The following is a 21786-nucleotide window of genomic DNA, read 5'->3' on the forward strand; positions in this document are numbered from 1 at the left end:
CTACTAAGAGCCAACCACAGGCGGTGCCCCTGTCATCTCTGGAGACTATGAAGGTGAAGTGGCAGGATCTCAGTGCCACTCTTGTCCATGATCAAACGGAACCTTTATCTTCACAGTACAGAAAAGAGTACAGAGCTGAATGATGGAAAAATGATGCTCAGCTCTGTGTGTGTATTTTATAGCCACCCATTAATAATTCATGGAGCAGCTAAATGACGAGAGTTGGAGCCCCCAGCTCCGGCACCTGCGCCCTGTCACAGACCCCTCTGCGGGACTGCCAGTCCCTCTCTCTCCGCCTGGAACCAGAGGCGCCTGCCTGCCGCGTCATGTAGCGCCTAACATGCTCGTGACAAAGGCTGACATTCCCTTGACAAAGGCTGGCATCCCGTCTCAGGTTTTTCCTTCAACCCACCCAAAATCAAACGAGCTACAATGTGGCGATTGACCCCCCCTCCCACTGTGCTCTCAGGACCCTGCCCTCAGATGACTGGGCCAGCTGGGCGGGCCTCTGGGACACAGGCCTGAGTTCTGATTGGCCCCGCCCCGCCCACGGCAACCTATCAGCTGCGAGGCTTTACGTCTTCCCCTGGGACCAGCTTTTAGTGACATCCCAGGTGCTGCGTGAAGCCTCTGGGCAGGCTGCAAAGGGGAATGATGAATGTATATTATTTCCTCCCGCCTGCCCCCCAGCCCGACCCTTGACACCGTTTGTTCCAGCAAATCTCCGGGCAGAGTTTTCCATTCCTTGGGTGAAGGGAGGTAGGGAACATCTGTCCCTGCTCCATCCACTTCTCTCTCAAATTGGCACTGGCTTTCATAGGGATGGCCACCATGCAGTCCCCCCAGGGGACGGGACAGAGATCTGGACTCTGGGGAGGGGAAATGCCGGCAGCCCCAAGGAAGCCTCTCTTCCAGACCACACCCACCCCGAAGTGGGACTCGGAATGTCAGTGCAGCCACCAGTAACACCAAGGCCACAGGCAGGAGTGGGAAACAGATCCATTCCTGCAGATGTCGTAAGAGACCAGGAAAGATGGCTGACATCATGCAGCAGACCACAGAGCTTCGTACATTCACTTTGTGGTACCACTGTTCTTTCTCCGTTTGCCTCCCTGTTCATTTGGTGTTCTTTTGTTTCATTCAACAGACATTTGTGGGACGCCTACCTTATGACAGGCACTGTGCCCAATACTAGGGATACAGCAGTGAGCAAATAAACTCCTTGCCCACTTAGAAATTACATTCCAGTGGGTGGGGGGCAATTATGCAATTATGCTACAGAGAGAGAGAGAGAGAGAGAAAGAAAGAAAGAGAGAGGTTAAAGGTGGAGGTAGATGCAGACAGAGATACTACTCAACATTCTGCGATGGGAAAATACATTAGGCAGGAGGAATGGGGAGAATTAGGGGGAGGGTGTTGCTGTTTAGCTGCAGGTGATCAGGCGGCCTAGTTAACCAGGCCTGGGTCAGGAAGAGCCGGCACTATGACTGGCAGGTGAGGAAGGGCTCCAAGGAACAGTGGGAGCTGGGAGGCTGGAGGGAGGAGGGCCCAGGAGACAGGTCAGAGAGGTCTCGGGCCAGGTGAGGCAGGGATGCTGGACACAGTAGGGACTTTGTGCCCCTGATGGAGAGGGGGAGAGGGTCTTGAGCAGAGAAGCCACCTGACCTGATCAGGCTTTCCCAGGACCCCCCTGGCTGCTGGGTTGTGGATGACTGTAAGGGATAAAGGCAGAAACAAGGAAGCCAGCCAGGGGCTAACAGAATCCTCCAAGCGATGACGGTGCTCAGAGCTGGCTAATAGTTCGGAAGGTGTGAAGGGCGGCCTCCGGATGCTGCTCCAGGTGTGGATGTGTGTTTGCCAAGGGACCGGATGTGGGGTGAATAGAGGCTCCCTCTTCAAGAGGCTTCTGCCCTTCCTCTCAATAGAATCCATGTCCACATTCTGGAAGAACGGGGCTGCCTGCTGCCCCACCACTCACTCCCACTGTGGAGAGTAAGGAAATCCCTGGGCCCTCATGCACCGGACAGGCTCTGACATGGGTGAGATGTTACTTCTACTATTCTCGAAGGGTTATGTATAGAAGACAGAGAAGCTTTACTGAGCCCCCAAGTACAGCATGAGGCCAAGCCCTTAGCACGCACACCCCATGTGAGTCCTCAGCATCAACCTGTGAGCTGGAGCTCCCCAGCCCCACTTGACAGATGGGGGTGCACAGACATCCTAGACAGCTATGGTGGCTGCCGACAGCCCTGCAGAGTCCTTGTCCCCAGGAACTGGCAGGGGTGAAATCACGCCCCATACCTGGGCCACCTGACTCCAAACCACTTCCTTTTTCCCCTAAGAAATGTCTGGTTTCTCTCTCTTGGTCCATAGAAAGGCAACACCACGGCCGGGCGTGGTGGCTCACGCCTGTAATCCCAGCACTTTGGGAGGCCAAGGCTGTCAGATCACGAGGTCAGGAGAACGAGACCATCCTGGCTAACACAGTGAAACCCTGTCTCTACTAAAAATACAAAAAAATTATCCGGCCATGGTGGCGGGCACCTGTAGTCCCAGCTACTCGGGAGGCTGAGGCAGGAGAATGCCGTGAACCCGGGAGGTGGAGCTTGCAGTGAGCCAAGATTGCGCCACTGCACTCCAGCCTGAGCAACAGAGCGAGACTCCATCTCAACAAAAAAAGAAAAAAAAAGAAAGAAAAAATAAAAAAGAAAGGCAATACCACTAGCCTGCAAACCTCTGGGCTCAACTTCTTTCCTGACTTCAAGACAGACTCCTCTGTGGTTTCTTCCTCATTTCCTCTTTCCTCCTCTCTGGGTTTTAAGTCTCAGAAAATGAACTATTTCATGAAAAAGAGCTGCATAGAAAAATCATATAGATAATGGAAACCCATTCTATAAAATACGTTTATAATTATATGAATAAATTGAAAATAAATCCACCAAAAATTTCAACAGTAGAATTTTCTAGAAGTATTGTTCTTTCCTGTATATTGCAAATTACCTACAATTCATAGGAGCCATTATTGCCTGAGGTTTACAAACATGGACTCCGGATTGGACAGCCTGGAATCACCTCTGGCCCATGATCTGTGCTGATCTGTGGCCACTCCTTGGCCTCTCTGGGCCTCTCTCTCCTGTTCTATGAAGTAGGGATTCTATGAATATAAAGTCAAGCCTCCCTCCTAGGGCTGCAACCAGGACACAAGGAGGAAGCCCAGGTGAGCGTGTATCACACTCCGGCACATAGTAGAGCCAAATGAATGACAGTTCTCACAGTGAGCCAGTGTTGCTCTTAAAAATCACGGGGTACGGAGCATTTTTAGAGGAATAATTTAAAAATAATTCAAAAGCCAGGGTTGAGAGGAGGAGAATTAAACTTTGTTCTAATCTTCAAAGCATGTGATTTGGAGGCTTCTGCATTTGGAACATTTCAAAGCTTCCTGGAATCTATCTTCATTTGGTACCCAAGCACTGGGGAAAGATGATAAACAGCCCTGCAGGAAGAGAGGCAATTAGCAAGCCATGGCTGGGGGCTGCCCGGGAGGCTGCGGTGCTCTTGCTCCCGTGTGTGCGTGGGGTTGTGTCTGTGGGAGTGTGCGGGCCATGTGTGTGCTGTGTGACACGTGTGTTTTTTGAGCATTTATTTGTATGTGTGATATACTGTGTAGTATATATGTGAGGTATATTATTGTAGTATGTGTGTATGTATGGAATGTGTTTTGTGTGTGGTGTTTGTGGGGACTGGAGTGTTTTGTGGTATGTGTGTAATATGTGGGGGCCTTTGTATGTGTGGTATTTTGTGTGCTATGTGTGCCGTTTCTGGTACAGGTCTATGTGTAGAGTGTGTTTTCTATGTGGCGTTTGTGGTGTGTGTGATATTCAAGAAGGTGAGGGTGTTTTACGGTGGGTCTGTGTGTGGTGTTTCTGGTGTGTTTGTGTGTGCAGTGTGGGAGGGTGGGGTGTATATGAATGGTGTGTGTGGTGTGTAATGTGGTGAATGTGGGAGTTGTATGTGTGATGTATTGTATGTGGTGTGTATGTGGTGTCTGGTTTGCATGGAATGTGTTTCATGTGTGGTATATAGTGTTTCTAACATGTGGTATGTGTAGTGTGTGCAGCGTGGTGTGCGTGTGGAGTTGTATATGTAATGTATTGTGTGTGGTGTGTGTGTGGAGTTGTATATGTATTGTGTGTAGTGTGCGTGTGGTGTCTGTGGTATATGTGAATGTGTAGAATGTGTTTCATGTGTGGTGTGTGGTATTTCACGATGTGTGGTATTTGTGGTATGTGTGGTGTGGTGTGTGTGTGGAGTTGCATGTGTGATGTGTGTGGTGTTCGTAGTATGTATGTATGGAATGTGTTTTGTGTGTGTGGTGTATGGTGTTTCTGACATGTGGTATGTGTGGTGTGTGGAATGTGTTTTGTGTATGTGGAATATGGTGTGTGATGTTTATGATGTGTGGTATGTGTGGTGTGTGCAGCATAGTATGTGTGGGGAGTTACATGTGTGACATATTGTGTGGTGTTTATAGTATATGTATAGTATGGGATGTGTTTCGTGTGTGTGGTATATGGTGTTTCTGACATGTATGTGTGGTGTGTGTGGTGTGGTGTGTGTGTGGAGTTGTATGTGTGATACATTGTGTGTGGTGTTCATAGTACCTGTGTATGTATGGAATGTGTTTCGTGTGTGTGGTATATGGTGTTTCTGACGTGTGTGTGGTGTGTGGGATAAGGACATGGGTTTCCAGCACTGGCCTAGGTGGCAGCGGCGGCGCACACATCTGGTTCCCCTCCCTCATTCACCTGCATGCTGCGCCACGTGTGGGCTGGGCACTGGTGAGCCAGATGGATGACAGGCACGGGGGTCAGACCAAAGCCACCTGGTGACTCAGCCAGGTCTGCAGTGGCTGCCCTGGGGACCCCTCGGGCTGCCTCTGAGGGACGATGGCTGACTAGATGGCCTGCATTGACTGTCCAAAGGCCAGGCTGAGCTGGGTGGGCCATGACTGCCTTGTCCACAGAGTGGATCCCCACAGCATCCACTTCTCAGCCACTGATCATTGCTCAGCAGGTCTTTCCACTGCATGCTCATCTGCCCACCTCCACCCCCGCTGCTCATCTGAATCACCAGCTTGCGCAGACTGGCTGATTCTTCCATCCTACACCAGAGAGGTCCAGGGGCCTGGCTTGGGCTCATTCTGGTCCTCGGTGCTGGCACATGGGAAGTGGTGGGGAAGAGCATGGAACCTGGACCCAGCTGCCCGGCAACGTGTCAGCACAGCTGTATGACGTGGCATGTGCTTAGGTGACTTTCCTCCCCTGGGGACAGGTTTTATGAGGTCTAGATGAGACTATGCACATCAAGTGCTTAGAAACATGCCTGGCACATGGAGAACAGTCAACAGATATTAGCCTAGGAGACAACAACCAAAACACAAAGGTGTTGAGTAAAGGGATGCCAAGCACCCCTTCCTCTGGCTCCCCAGCTGGTCATGTGGGGTTCCCCAATCTGGCATGGCTTCTAAACCCCATATCTGAGCATTGATCACTCTTGTGGCAGCTCTTACCCAGCTGCAGGGGGACCCAGATAATCATGGAATGAGTGCCTCCTGCCTTCCTCCAGGTGGACCACAGGACCAGGGAGGGACTGAAGCCAAGGCAGGAGGCAAGCACTTTGGGGCTCTGTTACAAGAGCTGGCACCGAGGGCAGATGCAGATTCAAGACCAGACAAAGGATCCTGACAGTCTCCCAGCCCCAACCCAGCAGGCTGTGTCACACTCACAGGGCATGGGAGGGCTGTGAGAAGGCAGTGCGCTGACAGTGGAAAGCTGTGTGGCCCCATGGATGGGAATGGAAGAGCAGTCAGCTCCTGCCCTGTTGGGGATGGCAGAGGGAATCACCGCAGGAAGTCAGGGCAGGCAGGCAGAACCCAACAGACTCCCTGAGTTGAAGAGGCAGAGGTGAGAGTACAGGAGAGTTTGCAGGACACAGTACCAGGGAAGAGGAGGCTGCACAAGGCAGAAGCCCAAAGATCTGCAGAGAGTCCCTGTGGGATGCCAAGGAATGGTCTCCAAAGATGGCTACATCCTCATCCTCAAAACCTGGGAACAGGTTACTTTCCATAACAAAAGGGAATTAAAGTTGCAGAGGGAATTAAGGTTGCTTGTCATATGCCCTTAAAATAGGGCATATGCCCTTAAAATAGGGCAGAGAGGTGAGAGGAAGGAGAGGTTCGAAGTGTGAGAGGTGCTCAGCCACCATGGCTGGCTTGGAGATGGAGGAAGGGACATGAGGAGGAATACAGGCGGCCTTGGGAGGCCTGCCATGTACAGCAAGCCAGGACATGGGGATCTCACAGGTCACTGAATTCTGCTAAGAACCTGAGTGAGCAGGACATGGATTTCCACCAGAGCCTCCAGAAGGTAACAGAGCCTGCAGACATCTTGATCTCAGCCCAGTGAGACCTCATCAGACTTCTGGCCTAGGGAACTGCAGGATAATAATTTTGTGTTGTATACATTACTAAGTGTGTGATAGTTTGTGATGGCAGCAATACAAAATTAATAAAATCCCCTGGAGTACTCATCCTGCAGAGTATTGAAAAGCACATGCACACAACAACTCAGAGTTCTTGCCCTGCAGAGTATCGATCAATGAGCACATGCACACGATGCCCTGGAGTATCAATAAGCACATGCACACAACGCCCTGGAGTACTCGCCCTGCAGCGTATAGATGAGCACATGCACATGACGCCCTGGAGTACTCGCCCTGCAGCGTATTGATGAGCCCATGCACATGACGCCCTGGAGAACTCGCCCTGCAGAGTATCCATGAGCACATGCACATGACGCGCTGGAGTACTCTCCCTGCAGAGTATTGATGAGCACATGCATACAATGCCCTGGAGTACTCTCCCTGCAGCGTATCGATCAGCACACGCACACGACGCCCTGGAGTACTCACCCTGCAGCGTATCGATCAGCACACGCACACGACGCCCTGGAGTACTCGCCCTGCAGCGTATCGATCAGCACACGCACACGACGCCCTGGAGTACTCGCCCTGCAGCGTATCGATCAGCACACGCACACGACGCCCTGGAGTACTCGCCCTGCAGCATATCGATCAGCACAGGCACACGACGCCCTGGAGTACTCGCCCTGCAGCGTATCGATCAGCACAGGCACACGACGCCCTGGAGTACTCGCCCTGCAGCGTATCGATCAGCACAGGCACACGACGCCCTGGAGTACTCGCCCTGCAGCGTATCGATGAGCACAGGCACACGACGCCCTGGAGTACTTGCCCTGCAGTGTATCGATGAGCACAGGCACACGACGCCCTGGAGTACTCTCCCTGCAGCATATTGATGAGCACATGCACACGACGCCCTGGAGTACTCGCCCTGCAGAGTATCAATGAGCACATGCACATGACACCCTGGAGAACTCTCCCTGCAGTGTATCGATGAGCACATGCACATGACGCCCTGGAGTATTAGCCCTGCAGAGTATTGATGAGCACATGCACACGACGCCCTGGAGTACTAGCCCTGCAGAGTATTGATGAGCACATGCACACGACGCCCTGGAGTACTCACCCTGCAGAGTATCGATGAGCACATGCACACGACGCCCTGGAGTACTCGCCCTGCAGCGTATCGATGAGCCCATGCACATGACGCCCTGGAGAATTCGCCCTGCAGTGTATCCATGAGCACATGCACACGACGCGCTGGAGTACTCTCCCTGCAGAGTATCGATGAGCACATGCACACAATGCCCTGGAGTACTCTCCCTGCAGCGTATCGATCAGCACATGCACACAACGCCCTGGAGTACCCGCCCTGCAGCGTATCGATCAGCACATGCACACGACGCCCTGGAGTACTCGCCCTGCAGCGTATCGATCAGCACATGCACACGACGCCCTGGAGTACTCGCCCTGCAGCGTATCGATCAGCACATGCACACGACGCCCTGGAGTACTCACCCTGCAGTGTATCGATCAGCACATGCACACGACGCCCTGGAGTACTCGCCCTGCAGTGTATCAATGAGCACAGGCACATGACGCCCTGGAGTACTCTCCCTGCAGCGTATCGATGAGCACATGCACACGACGCCCTGGAGTACTCGCCCTGCAGTACTTGCCCTGCAGAGTATCGATGAGCACAGGCACACGACGCCCTGGAGTACTCGCCCTGCAGCGTATTGATGAGCACATGCACACGACGCCCTGGAGTACTCGCCCTGCAGTACTTGCCCTGCAGAGTATCGATGAGCACATGCACACGATGCCCTGGAGTACTCGCCCTGCAGTGTATCGACGAGCACATGCACACGACGCCCTGGAGTACTCGCCCTGCAGAGTATCGACGAGCACATGCACACGACGCCCTGGAGTACTCGCCCTGCAGCGTATCGATGAGCACAGGCACACGACGCCCTGGAGTACTCGCCAGGCAGAGTATCGATGAGCACATGCACACGACGCCCTGGGGTACCCACCCTGCAGAGTATCGACGAGCACATGCACACGACGCCCTGGAGTACTCGCCCTGCAGAGTATCGATGAGCACATGCACACGATGCCCTGGAGTACTTGGTCTGCAGAGTATCAATGAGGACATGCAGGTAACACCCTGGAGTACTTGCCCTGCAGAATATCAATGAGGACATGCACACAACACCCTGGGGTACTCACCATGTGCAGTATTTATCAGCATATGCACACAACACCCTGGAGTACTTGGCCTGTGGAGTACCGATCAGCATATGCACACAACCCCTTGGAGTACTTGTCCTGCAGCATACCAATGGCCACATGCACATGGGAAAGGGAGGGAAAGAACCATCTGAAAGGATGAAAGGACACAGTGCCTGATGACAGCATAGGACCCCACCTCGTGCACTGACTCTGGGTGCAGAAGAAAGCAGAGACCAGTTTCCTGACCTGGCTTTGCTACTACCTCATCGGTGGCCCTGGGCAAGACACCACCCCCCGGTCTCCATTTCCTCATGTGAGAAGCATGGGCTTGGTCTGGGAGACTTCCAAAGCCTGTTTCCCTCTGCAGATCATCAACATAGAGTGGCAGTCTATTCCTGGATTGGGTTTGATGCCACCGTTTCCTGTGGTGGAGAAATGAACTCTGCATGCACAGAGCTGCCTGGATTCACTGCATCAGTGCTCAAAAATGGTCACTGGTCCTAAGTCTCTGCTGCTGAATGGACATGACACAAAATGGTGACTCAGTGCCCGGTGGCCACTTCCCTCCACAGGCAAGGCCCTGCCTTGAGGAGATATCTCATCATTTATAGGAGTTAAAATAAAAAGAAATGACCCAATGTATATCCAGCAATAGGGGAGGAGTTAACTAAACTCCAAGGAGTCTGTGGAAGAGCATGCAATGGTTTAAAAAGAATGTGCCCTGCAGCAAGCTCTCCATTCTCCAACATATATGGATCTCGAAAAGCAGGTTGCCGAGCAACAATGAGTGACAATGTTGATGCTTGAGAAAGATACAAAGATTATGTGTATTTATATTTAATATATGTATATATAAAACATGTAGGCATAAAAATGCATTGAAAAGAGGTCCATTTCCCACAGAGCTGCCAAGCATTCCTTTCAAAACGAAAGTCAGCTCATGCCACTCCTCACTCCCAACCCTGCACAGGCTCCCAGCTCACTGGGAACCAAACACACAGTCTCTGATCCTCTCTCTCCAGCTACTCTCCACCTGACTGTGCTGCCCACTGTCCCTCCTCCGTGTGTGCAGCCACCTGCCTCCCAGTGCCCCATGAGCAGACTGTGCCTGTCCCTGCCTCGGCGCCTGTACCTGGTGGCCCCTGGCCAGGTGTCTGCCCACGCCCTCAACTCCAGGCAGGCGTGGCTGACCATTCCATCTGAAATAACACTTCTTCCCCAGCAGCTTCTCTCTCTCACCTTGCTTTTCAATAGAGCACAAATCATCATTTAACAAATTTTAATCTCATCTGCATGCTGGCTTTTAGTTTCAGTCTATAAACCCTTTGAGTTTTATAAAATGTCGTATCCCTAGGACACAGAGGAATGGCAGCACAGACTAGGTCCTCCATAAATATTTATTAAATGAATAAATATAATATAGTAAACCACACCCGATAGATGCTTCATGGGGCTGTTCTGGAAGGTGGTTAAGGGAAATCCTATCTCTACAGTCTCAACTGTCTACAGTGAGAAGGTTATCGTGGATTGCTTGTGAAATTACTACACATTTTAGAAAAAGGCCACTATAATTCACTGTAACAAGTCCTACAGTGGTACTGCCCTGGGAACTCACAGGAGTCTGCACTGGGGTAACTGGGAACTGCAGGTGGGGCAGAGGAGAGGAGTGCAGAGTGTTCCAGGCAGGGGGACCAGCGGGAACGAAGGGCCAGGGGTGGAGTGAGCTCGCCCACCAGCCCTCCCTAAGGGGATGGAGGCACTGCCAGGCCAACAGTCAGGTTGTGTAGAAACATGTGACTTGCCCTCTATGGCAATGCCACCCAAACCACTGGGCCATGAGGGCACAGGGCGCAGGTGACAACATAGAAGCATAGAAACCCATGCACTGCTTCCCTGCTTCCTTCATTGAGAATGTCTCAATACAAAACAAACACACAGAAGTTCTCTCACGGGAATGCACAGCACTCTGAGTGATGAGGCCAATTTTCATTCTGGCCTGGAGCAGCTCTTCCTCTCACCACAGATGGGAGCAAATGGTCTGTGACCTGGGACTAGGCCTCAGGCTCCCCTGAGCAGCCTCGGAGAGTCCACCTTCAGTCATGGGCTAAGGAGAGTGGCTGTGTGGGTGGTGTTGGGGGGCTGATGGGAAGGAAGGGGTAGAGTCTCAGGCTATGCTGTGTTCAGAGCCACCCAGCTGGGACATACCAAGCCCCACAGTCACTCTGGATTTCTGAAGAAGCTCCCCCATGCCCTCCCTTATCCCCTTTCTCTGCATGCCTTCCTGGTCTGACTTCTTTCTTGCCTCTTCAGGCCTGTGTTGTTTCCTTCCTTCTCACTGTTTCCCCTGGGTCGTGCTCTCGCTGGCCTCCAGGTCTCTGTGTCTGCCATACCTTCATCTGCTCGATCCTGGACAACTTGGAGTACTTGGCTTGGGAAGGCCCAGCACCTCAAGGAAGCCTCGCCTGACCCTCCTCAGGGCTGCCAAAGCCCTTGGAGAAACCTTTAGGCATTACTCGGTTTTGTCATTTCCCAGTGATCTGGGAGCCCGAGTGAGGACTTGGATGGAGTCATGTTCAGCTCTAGGTGCCCAGGTCTCTGGACAGAATTTCTCAGTAAATACTGGGTACATTTTAAAAATTAGATGCAATGTGCTAGAGTCAGTGAGGAAAACAATAAGCAGAATATTCCGTCTACCGCCTGGGGAAGTGGAGAGTGCATCTCACCTGCAGGAGGCAACCCCTGCACGGCCAGGACAAGACAAAGGCAAGGCACTCTGTGTTGAGGTTGGGATGCCACAGGTAGGGACAGGACAATCTGGGTCGAAATTCACATCCCACCCTGACCGGAGCTGGGGGTTGAGTGGATCTATTGGAGTGTGAGGGGTGGGATCTGTGGAGCTCAGAAATACCAACATAGAGTCTGAATTTTAGGACATTGCCTAGCCTCGCCAGGAAGGCAGCGGAACCAAACAGAGTCCCCACCCCTGGCTGGGGCGGGAAGCATTAATTGCTTTTGCAAGCTTGAGAAAAATCATACAACTTAATTAAGATTGGCCCATCCTGAGAACATCCATCAGCTGTGGGAGCAGCAGGAACAGGAGGGTGGCTTGGAGTGGGGGAGAGAAAGGAGACCCAGCGGGGAGTGGTTGCTGCAAGGAGACAAGACTCTCCCAGCCCCCCATCAAAGGGTTTGCTGAATGTCCCTGGGGGTCAGACCCCTGGTATCCACCATCAGGGAGAGCAGGGAACAGAGCAGCCTCTTAATTAATCCACAGAGAGAGCTGCGGCCTCGGCCCCACCCTGCGTTTCAATCACTCAATCCTTCTAATTTCCCAGCAATTTAATTAAAGGATCTTCCCCCTTACAATAATGTCTCATTTCCTCAGAGCAGCTTTAAAAGAATTAGAAGCCGCTAAAACTGATTGGATTGTAGCTGTTTCCCTGAGACTTTGGTCTGGAATCTCAGGATACAAAGGTGCTAAGAGGATGAGGCCACATCCCAAAGCCCTTTCCACACAGTAGAAGTTGAGGCCCAGAGCAAAGAGGGGTGTCTCTAGGGTCACATGCAGAACCAGAGGCAGAATAAGATCTTGGTTAACCCCATCCCCTCCCATCTCCCATCCATCATAGCAGAAAGGTCTTTACTCTTCAACCAGTGACCTCAGTTTATTCTTCTTTAAAATGGCATGCCATTTGTAAAAATTAAATTTGATTATGAGTGTAAAAGTGCTTGGTTGGTGGAAATCAAAATAAAACACAAATACCCTGGAAATTTCTGTGAGCCTGGCCCTGGAGATCAGAGCATCTAGGACAGGGGTCAGTAAACTATGGCCTGTGGGCCAAACCTGGCTCACCACCTATTTTTATAAATAAAGCTTTATTAAAACGCAACCATACTTATTCATTTGCATACTATCTATGGCTGCTTTCATGTTACAATGGTGCAGCTGAATAGCTGTGGTGGAGACCATATGGCCAACAAAACAAAATATCTACCTGGCTCTACCAAAAACATTTGCTAAACCCTACATGGTTGCAGAAGGCCATGACTCTATCAAGAATCCTCAAAGGATCGAAAAACCAAAACACTGTCTTTGAGCAAACAGAGTAGTATCAGCTATCAAATACTGAGTACATGCTGTGTGCTCAGTATACTAGATGACAAGGTGTAGAATACTGTATCAACTCTACAGATGGTGCAAACATCCCCATTTATAAACGAGCTAACTGAAGCTCAATGAGACTGAGCATTGTCTGAGGCTGTGAAGCCAGCAAGCTGGAGAATGTAGCTTCATTCCATATCCATCACCCCAATCCCAGACTCCTCCATACTGAGTTGACACCTTCCTTCTCCAGGGCTAACACCAACCCACAATGCATGAGAGCTGGGTGGGACCTCGGAGATCCTCCAACCCCAAACCCCTGACTGTATGCCAGGGAAACTGAGGCCCAAACAATGCAAGGTCACTCAGAGTGTCCATGGCAGAGATGGGGAAAAAGACCACAGCTCCTGGCTCCCTACAAAATGATGTCATACTCAGGTGAGCACCTGCTCTGGGTCAGGTGAGGTGCTAGGCAGGTAACAGATCTTATACTACAGCTGTAAGCATGTTAGTACCTCCATTTTTCAGAAGAAGGCACTGAGGCTCTGAAATCAAAGGCGATGTGTCCCAGAGCACACAGCTAGTAGAGCTGAGGGATGGATGTAGGTTCCTCTGAGTTCAAACTTGTTCTCTTCTCACCGCCCAGGCTGTAAAGTGGGGCCATCCGAGAAGCAGAGAAGGGCCACACTCCTCCACTCTTCAGGGCAGTCCATGAGTCCCCCACATCCACTTTCTGCTGGCACCCAGCTGGGGTAGGTCGGCTTGGGTGGGGGAGCCCCCGCGGCTGAGGCTGACGTAATCAGCACTCAGGGAACACTGTCATTGCCATCCTTCAATGGAAGGAAGCTGCAGTGCCAACAGCTCAAATGACTTGCCCAAAGCTGCACAACTAATTTAAATTAGAACAAAAATCCTTCACTTGGAGCCCATGAACGCCTTACAACTGTGCTTAAGTTTTGTGTGTGTACACAGTTTTCTGGGGGGTAGGTCTATGGCTTGCATCAGAACCCGCAGAGCTGAGCGGCCCTACAAAGTTAAGAGCTGCTGTTCAGATCCAGGGTTCATGGCAGGCGTGCCCAGCACATTAGCTTCCAACGTCTGTGGGACTCTCCTCCTCCCTGCTCCCCTTAGCCCAGAACATTCTCCCAACCACAGCCTCCTCCAGTCCTCCCTCCCTGACATCTAGGATTTGGTGGAAGGTCTGTGACTGGCACAAGCTTTATCTTTTGAGCCTCTGGAATCCAGGTGTCATGAGGGCAGAATAAACCATGTTAACGAACCTGACCTGAACATGAAAGGCAGAGTGTGTACACTGGTCCTCTTCGTCTTTCTGTCTGGCCTGCAGCATGTGTGATCACCCTCTGCACACTCAAGGTGCCTGACAGTTCCTAGGGCTTCAGTCATAGAACATCTCCCAGTTACACTGCACTCAACCTGTAGATGTTGGCTACCTGAAAATACCTTCAGGAGACATGTTAAGTTCTAGAGATGCAGCAAACATTGTGTTACCTAGGGAGCCGAGCAGTTTGGAGTGGGGATGCCACATGAGGGGAGCAGGTGCTTCAGCCCTCCATGTGATCAGCCCCCATTTGAGAAATGGCTCTGTCACCAGGAGTGGGATGCTGGCGGCTGCTACGGGTCAGGCGTGCATCCTCTGCCAGTGTGATTATGTGTGTTTCTCATACAGCCGTCCCCTCTACTGGGAGATCAGTATCAACCTCCCACTTTAAAGACTTACAGAGGAAGGTCAGGGATAGATAAGGGGAAGAACAGAGGGAAAAAATAGCTTTAGGTTTATAGATATTCCAAGAAAATCTTTGCTTACCACAAAGAAACAAGGCACTGTGGGCCAGGTTTTAAAGTTCTAATGGGCCAGGTGGACTTCTGGCCCGACAGGGTCCAAGGCTCAGGGTCCCTTCCCTCTGCAGGCTGCCAGAGCTCCCAACACTGCAGACACCTGGTGTCTGCATCACACTGAAGGGAGGACTGAGTGGGCTCAGGATGAAAGTGACTGCTGCTCCTCTGAGCGCCCCCCCAGTGGGAGGGGCTTGTCCTTGTAGTGGGGGTGGATTTGTAATGACCCCTTCCCAGGTGTCTCTCTGAAAGGCCTGGGCAGTGAGTCAGCAATAGCCAGGAAGGAGGCTACTCTCAGAGGGTGAAGCACCAGGGACAAGCCTTCCCGGGACTGCGGCAGGAATCTCAGACCCTTGAAGACACACGCCTCACTAATGGAGCCAAGCAGGAGTGTCTCAGAGAGTCACTTGCTCTGTGCCATCAGGCTAGCCCCTTTCCCTCTTGGAGCCTCAGTTTGCTCATCTGTGAAATGAAGCAGCATGACTGTCTCCCTCAGTCCCTCCGGCCCTGGCCTTCTGGCCTTGCTTCATAGTCTCCGTTCTGCATTCACATTGCTCTTTGACCGTCGCTCCTGATCACTGCAAATGGAGACGTCCCTTCCAGGCTCCCCCAGCCTCTGGGGCTCCTGCAAGGGAACTCACCCTCCAGGTTGTTCTGCCACTCATGCATCCAACATGGTTATTATAGAAAACAAATGATGACAATACTCACAAGGACTGTAAGTTAACCCTCCTTGGATGCCTGCACGTGCCGGAAAATTGACATGCATCATCTTATCAAAGGCTCACAGCAATTTGATGAGGAAAGCGCTACTGTGATCCCCATTTTAGAAGTGGAAAAACTGAGGCTCAGAGAGAACATGCGATGTTCCCAGCTCTTACGGGGTGAACCGATGACTCCAACCTGGAATTCTGACCTCAAACACAGCCAAGATTCAGTCTCTCACGACATAGCTACACTTCTTTTTTTTTGAGACAGAGTCTTGCTGTGTTGCCCAGGCTGGAGTGCAGTGGCGCGATATCTCGGATCACTGCAACCTCTTCCTCCCTGGTTCAAGTGATTCTCCTGCCTCAGCCTCCTGAGTAGCTGGGATTACAGGTGCGTGCCACCATACCTGGCTAATTTTTGTATTTTTAATAGAGACAAGGTTTCATCATGTTGGTCAGGCTGGTCTCGAACTCTTGACCTTGGTTACTATAGAATACAAATGATGATAATACTCACAAGGACTGTAAGAATTAACCTTCCTTGGGTTAATTCATTAACTGTTGTCACTGATGATTTTCCCCTTGTTCTTCAGTTCCATCTTTCAAGGCTGAAGAAAAAAGAGCATTTGATTCCAAATCCATCTCCCCACTCCACCCCTTTTAAAATTCAAAATGAACTGTCCATCCTATCCTCTGAGGGCCGCCTCGGCCTCCCAAAGTGCTGGGATTATCCACACTTCTTCTTTACAGAGTGCCAGCTGATAGGCTTCTAGATATGCCTGGACTGGGTGGACTCTATTAGTTATTACAGTCAATAATGCTATAACTATGACCTACGCAGGACAGAAGCTGGGTGAGCACCCTTCCCCCAGGCCCTGCAGAATCTGTCTCTTGAGGCCAACTGCCCTCTAGGTACCTGCATGTGACCTAAGTGTTCACTGCAGGCAGTTCTGTCCCTTGCAGCTCCTTTATCAGTTTCACCTGGCCCATGACAATCCCCCGGGGCCAGGGCTGATGTCTGGGGCATCTCTCTATGACCCATAGGTCTGATTCTGGATGCTCAGGAAAGAGGTGCAGAATGGAGGAGGGGAGGCAGCTGGGGACCCTCTCTCCAGCCTGGTTCCCCTGCCGCCTCTGGCCTGACACAACCTTCTTCTGTCTACACAGACCTTTCTTCTCCCTTTTGTCTGCTTTGTGATAGTTAATAAACCAAACCATCACTGCCTTCTTAGCCTGCAGGAAGTATAACAACTGTTATCTACCACAAACCACCGAAGCCTTAAATTGCAGCAGGAATGGTGACAGTGATAGATTAGAATTTTAAAAATCAAACCCAAACATGTCCCCATCATGGCTAAGAGAAGGGCTGAGCTGACTTGAAAATGATGTACCTAGAAAATTTTGTGATGCATGGTAAATTAAGTCTCCCCCTCAGCACTTTTTCCCTTTCCTCCAGCAGAGTATTAGTCTAGTTAATTGATTCCCAAAGATTTCCCACTATGACCTAAAAGTATTCCCACTGTGGGTAGACTGATGGAATCCTGGATTTCATCCAAGGGCAGGATGGACAGTTCATTTTGAATTTTAAAAGGGGTGGAGAGGGGAGATGGATTTGGAATCAAATGGTCTTTTTTCTCCAGCCTTGAAAGATGGAACTGAAGAACAAGGGGAAAATCATCAGTGACCACAGTTAATGAATTTTAAATACTTATTACAAGAAAAATTAATTTGTCAAATTAGCCCCATAGATACAGTTTATACAATGAGTCACTCTCTCCTCAAAAATGCAAAACTCAGAGCAACTAACGCATCTCAAACTTGCTGTTGCACAGCCAGGTCGCAAGGTCACGTTCATGTCTGAGCGCTATTAGGTGGGGCAGGAGCCTCTCCTCCACCCCAGAGACTGTGCTGAGCACATCACAAACATTATCCCAGTAATTCTAACACTACGGCTATTTGATAAACTTGTACATCTATGCACTGGATGATAACACCCACCCCTCCCAATGCTGTCCTGAGAAGCAAATACTCAAGGAACAGAAAGTTTTTTGCAAGTCCCTGATGCACAAGGAGCGTTCGTGCCTCTCAGCAATTGTTACCTTATCACCCCCATTGCTGATGGGGGAGAGGTGGCCCAGCCTGCCCAAACTGACACACCTGCTAAGAGTGAGGCTGGGCCAGGTTTGTCTTGCCTGCGCTTCAGCTCTTTAATTCAAAGACTGCCCTTCTCCCCTTCCTCAGTAGATGAGAGTATGGGGGCCAGCTCACACGACAGAGGCAAAGCCCATCCACGTGCGAGGTGGGTGTCATCTGTGAAGATGCATCTGTGGGAAGTGCCAGGGCTCTTCCCAGGGCTAGGCCAGCTGTATGCTGCCTCGGCCTCCTCCCCAGCCCAAGCATTACAGAGCACTCCAGGCTGGGCCCCAGCTCCTGCCTCCACCCTGTCTCTGACCTTGGACCAGCCCTGGGTCTCTTGTCCTTGCAATGACTTCTGCTCACACTTGGCCACGTGGCCCTGGACTTCAGCTCCCTGTAGCCACACTGGCACCTCGCCTCTGTCCTCCATGTCCTGGGCCTGCACTGCCTACCTGGTGTCAGGGCTGACAGAGAGACAGGATGGCACAGGGAGGGCAAAAAGTACCTGGGGGAACAAGAACTTCATACCTGCGTTCAAGTCCCAGACACATCCCTTTCTAGCCTCAAGTGTCCCCCAAAACAGGTTACTTACTGAGCCACCATCTTCTCAGCTGTAAAAGCAAGAAAAGAGTTAGCAGAAGGCACGTTGGTTATGAGTGCAGATATTGCTTGGGCTCAATTCCTGGTTCTGCCACTTCCTGTGTGACCTCAAGCAAGTTACTTAACCTCCCCATGCTAACAGTTCCCATCAATAAAATTCTAACGAGAGCACCAAACTCACTGGGTTGCTGTGATGAGAACACCCATACTCCCGACATAGAGTAAGCTCTATAGAAGTGCCAGTCTTCAGTCTTAGGAAGACACAGGTGGACAGGAAGTCTGAATAGGAAGATGCCCATGAAAGGGCCTCGTATGGTATCTGGCACACAGCAGGTACTTTACACACATTCTAAAACAGGGAGGTAGAGAATTCAGCCTTTTAGCACAAGCTTTTACCTTGCCTGACACAAAAAACACCTGGAGTCAAAAAGCACCCGAAAACAACAGCCAAGGGGGTCAGGAGCAGTGAGAAGCTGCATCTCACAGTCACATGAACGGACCACTGGCTTTGAAAGCTTCCCCTCTGAGCCCAGCATCAGCTCCCCAGGAAAGAACCACGGAGAACCAGGCCTCCTGCCTGCCCCACCCACACACCTACCAGGCCTGGTCAGCCAGGACCACAGGTAATGCTTCACCTCAGCTTCCTGCATTTCCTCGTAATCCAAGAGGACAGGAAGGGAAGGGAAGTACACAGGGTCTGTGTGTCCAGGCAGGGCAGGCTCCGCATTCAGGCTGCGTGGAGCACAGAGCACACCCCGGGAGTCCTCGCAGGCCACCTTCATGGCCCCCCCTCCCACTACCTTATGCCCTTGAGGGAGGAGTGTGAGGGATACTCATGTTTAAGACCCCCATGCCAGGAATACAAGCAATCTGTGATATTTCCAGAGTGTGGGCCAGGACACTGCTAACAGCTTCAGGGGCTTCACTCATTTAATCCTTTTAATCATCAGGAGTCAGCGATTATCCTCGGACCCATTTCAGACATGGGTAAACTAAGGCTAAGAGGTCTGATGGCATGGCAAGGTCACGTGGATAAGTGACAGAGCAGGGTTTGAGCCCAGGTCCTCTGCCTGTGAGCTGGGCACTCACCTATCTCAACACAGACCACACCGATGCATGGGCAAGATGTCTCATTCTGGAGAACCACCCTGACCTCCTCACCCTTCCCCTCCTCTATCAAATGCCACTGCCTGCCCCACAGCTTACAGAGTAAAATCCACATCCTTCATTTCACATCCCTGCTCTTCTAGGATCTGGCTTCTGCTGATCTTTCTGCCGATCTTTCTGCCCTTCCCTTTAGAGTTGCTCCCAGCCAAACACAAATTCTCATGGCTCAAGTCCATCTCCCACACTGCCCGCCCCAGGGGGCGCTGTGACTCTTCTTTGGAATTCCTTTCCCACTCCCTCCCACCCTAATCCCTGGAGGTGCAAAGCCCATCTAGGTTCCCAGGCCCTATCACAGGTCACCTCCACCGTGAAGCTTTCCCTAACTCATCCCAAGTCAGCAGTGTTCTCCCTCTTCCTTGCTTAAGGCAAGGAGTCACTTTTCTACTTGAATCAGAGCAGCAGCTTTTAAGCTTCTCCCAGGAGGTGCCCTCAGGCCCTGCTGGGGTGAGGTGAGAGGGCTGGTAACAAGGAGGGCCAAGTGAACTCTGCCCTCTTCAACAGGGTGGCTACTCTTTTATTTGCTTCTAAACCTGCATCAGATTTCATTGCAAGAAAGGGTTCTCGGAGGAAACAAACCTTGACCTCAGGGTGTCAGATGTGAAGATGTCAAGACACCCCAGGGCCGGGCTGGGTGTATCAGGACTCAAGTCAATGCCCCCACAATGCTGTGCACAGAGCAGGAGTTCCAAACATATGGCATCTATGTTAAGCACCCAGACTAGAAACCTTGGTCACATAGTCCTGTGTTATGACACCTCTGATGGTCATTGCATTGTTCCTCCCAAATACACAGTGGACAAGAGGGCACTGCCACTTCTTGGCTGGCAGCAAATCAAATGCTGGGTGCCAGGAAATGGAAGGTGAGATCATTAACATCAAAAGGTTTCCAAAGCAAACCTAAATGCAGAGGAAAGAGCACCATCTGCATTTTAAGGGCCTGGGTTTGGATGGGGTCCTTCTGGGTGGGCCCCAAATCCAAGATTTCAACTTGGGAAGGGGAAATGTAAGCCATCCCGCCTGAAGAACCAAAGCATTCAGACAGGAACTGTTTTTATTCCATCCACCTCACCTCCTTAGAATGGGAGGTGAACAGTGAAATAGTGCATTTATCTTAAAAGTGAAATAATTCCAGGATGGTAGGGCGAGACCCTGTGATGGGTGAATTTACCTCACTTGATACCAAGGGCCCTTAATACTCGGGGAAGTGGGACTTTGTCGACAAAGCCAGGACAATCCCCCTACCCCCACCCCACCCAGCAGTGATTAAAAACCCGTACGGTCACTTTCTATGTGATGGCTGTCTCCCTCTCACCAGACTGCATAGCGGTTGCAGATGAACATTTGGCACCTAGATGGGGGTCAAGGAGCTGGGGCTGTGATTCAGGGAAGATGCTGAGGGGGACTGGGAGTCTCTGTTTGAAACTTGAAGCAAGGCGTGAAGGTGTGGGGTGTGTGTAGGGGAGCTGACGCTGAGGTCTTTCAGGAAGCAGATGGTAAGGGTCAGGGGGTGTGTGTCTATGCTGGGGTGAGGGACCTGTGGTGTTGCTGGTGATGCTGACTGCCTTGCCCACCCCAAGTTGGACTAGGAGAGTCCTATCAGGCTGCTGGGCAGGGAGGGCAAAGGAGAGCACCATTCTGAGGGTAGGGCAGGAAGGGTGGCCTCCCCACCCTGGGTGCCTGCAGAGCCTGGCAGCCCCGCCCTGTGGCCATCCGATGTCACACGTCCTCTAGAGTTCCTGGACCGGCTGCTCCACAGCCTGCTCCTCCACAGGCTGCATGGCCTCCTGCACGTAGACGATGAACTCCGAGGCCTCCCCGCCCTGCGTGTAGACAGTCACCGTCTCAATGCCCTCCACGTCGTCAGAGGACACCACCAGGTGGTGCTGCTCGGCAAGCTCCACGGACGCTTGCTGGACCGTCTCCTGGATCATGACCGTGTGGTTGGAGCTGGGCTCCTCCTCGGTGACCTGCGGGAGGAGGACAAGAGAAAGGTCACACAGTGCCTACTTCCCCGTCCAGCGTAACAGCAAAGTCACAACTACAGTTTAGGAGCCACCAGTGCATGTCCATTCTCCACGGATCCTCTCTACCAGGCTGTGCTTGCTCTCATGCCCATTTTACAGCTGAACAGAATGAGGTTCAGCAATGTAGGGCAACGTGGTCAGGGTCCCCAGCCGTGGCAAATGGTGGAACCTAAGTTCAAACCCAGAGTCCGAGGTTGTTTCTGATGCCGAGCTGCTTCCCGGGGCTTCCAGGAGGTGTGGGGTTACCTAGAGAATGAGGGCTGGAAGGCATGGTGGGGGTTAGTTACTGCAGGTGTCAGTGGTAGGTGTTGGGGGTGCTCCTGGAAATTTATAGCTGGTCCATCTGGCAGTGATAAAGGCACTACGTCTATCCTGGGCTCTCTGTGTTTCCACACTCAGGGAGCTTGCCTGTGTGTGAAGATCTGTATCACACTAGGAAGGAGCAGACGCCTGGCAGGCCTGATTTTCCCCAGGTGTCGTC

General features: G+C 51.5%; 1 protein-coding gene across 4 annotated transcripts in view; it reads right to left on the reverse strand.

Annotated features, from left to right (window-relative positions):
• Positions 1–20314: 20314 nt before the first annotated feature.
• The window catches only part of ZFAT (zinc finger and AT-hook domain containing), a 321691-nt gene continuing 320219 nt past the window's right edge, over positions 20315–21786 (reverse strand). For all 4 annotated transcript variants that reach the window (XM_063606918.1, XM_055116972.3, XM_024929945.4 and 1 more), the window contains one exon: positions 20315–21248. In XM_063606918.1, the coding sequence (XP_063462988.1) occupies positions 21009–21248 (240 nt within the window). In that variant the 3' untranslated portion in view covers positions 20315–21008. The remainder of the gene's footprint in view (positions 21249–21786) is intronic.

This window comes from Pan paniscus, chromosome 7, assembly GCF_029289425.2.
Source record: "Pan paniscus chromosome 7, NHGRI_mPanPan1-v2.0_pri, whole genome shotgun sequence".
In the NCBI taxonomy this organism is placed as follows: domain Eukaryota; kingdom Metazoa; phylum Chordata; class Mammalia; order Primates; family Hominidae; genus Pan; species Pan paniscus.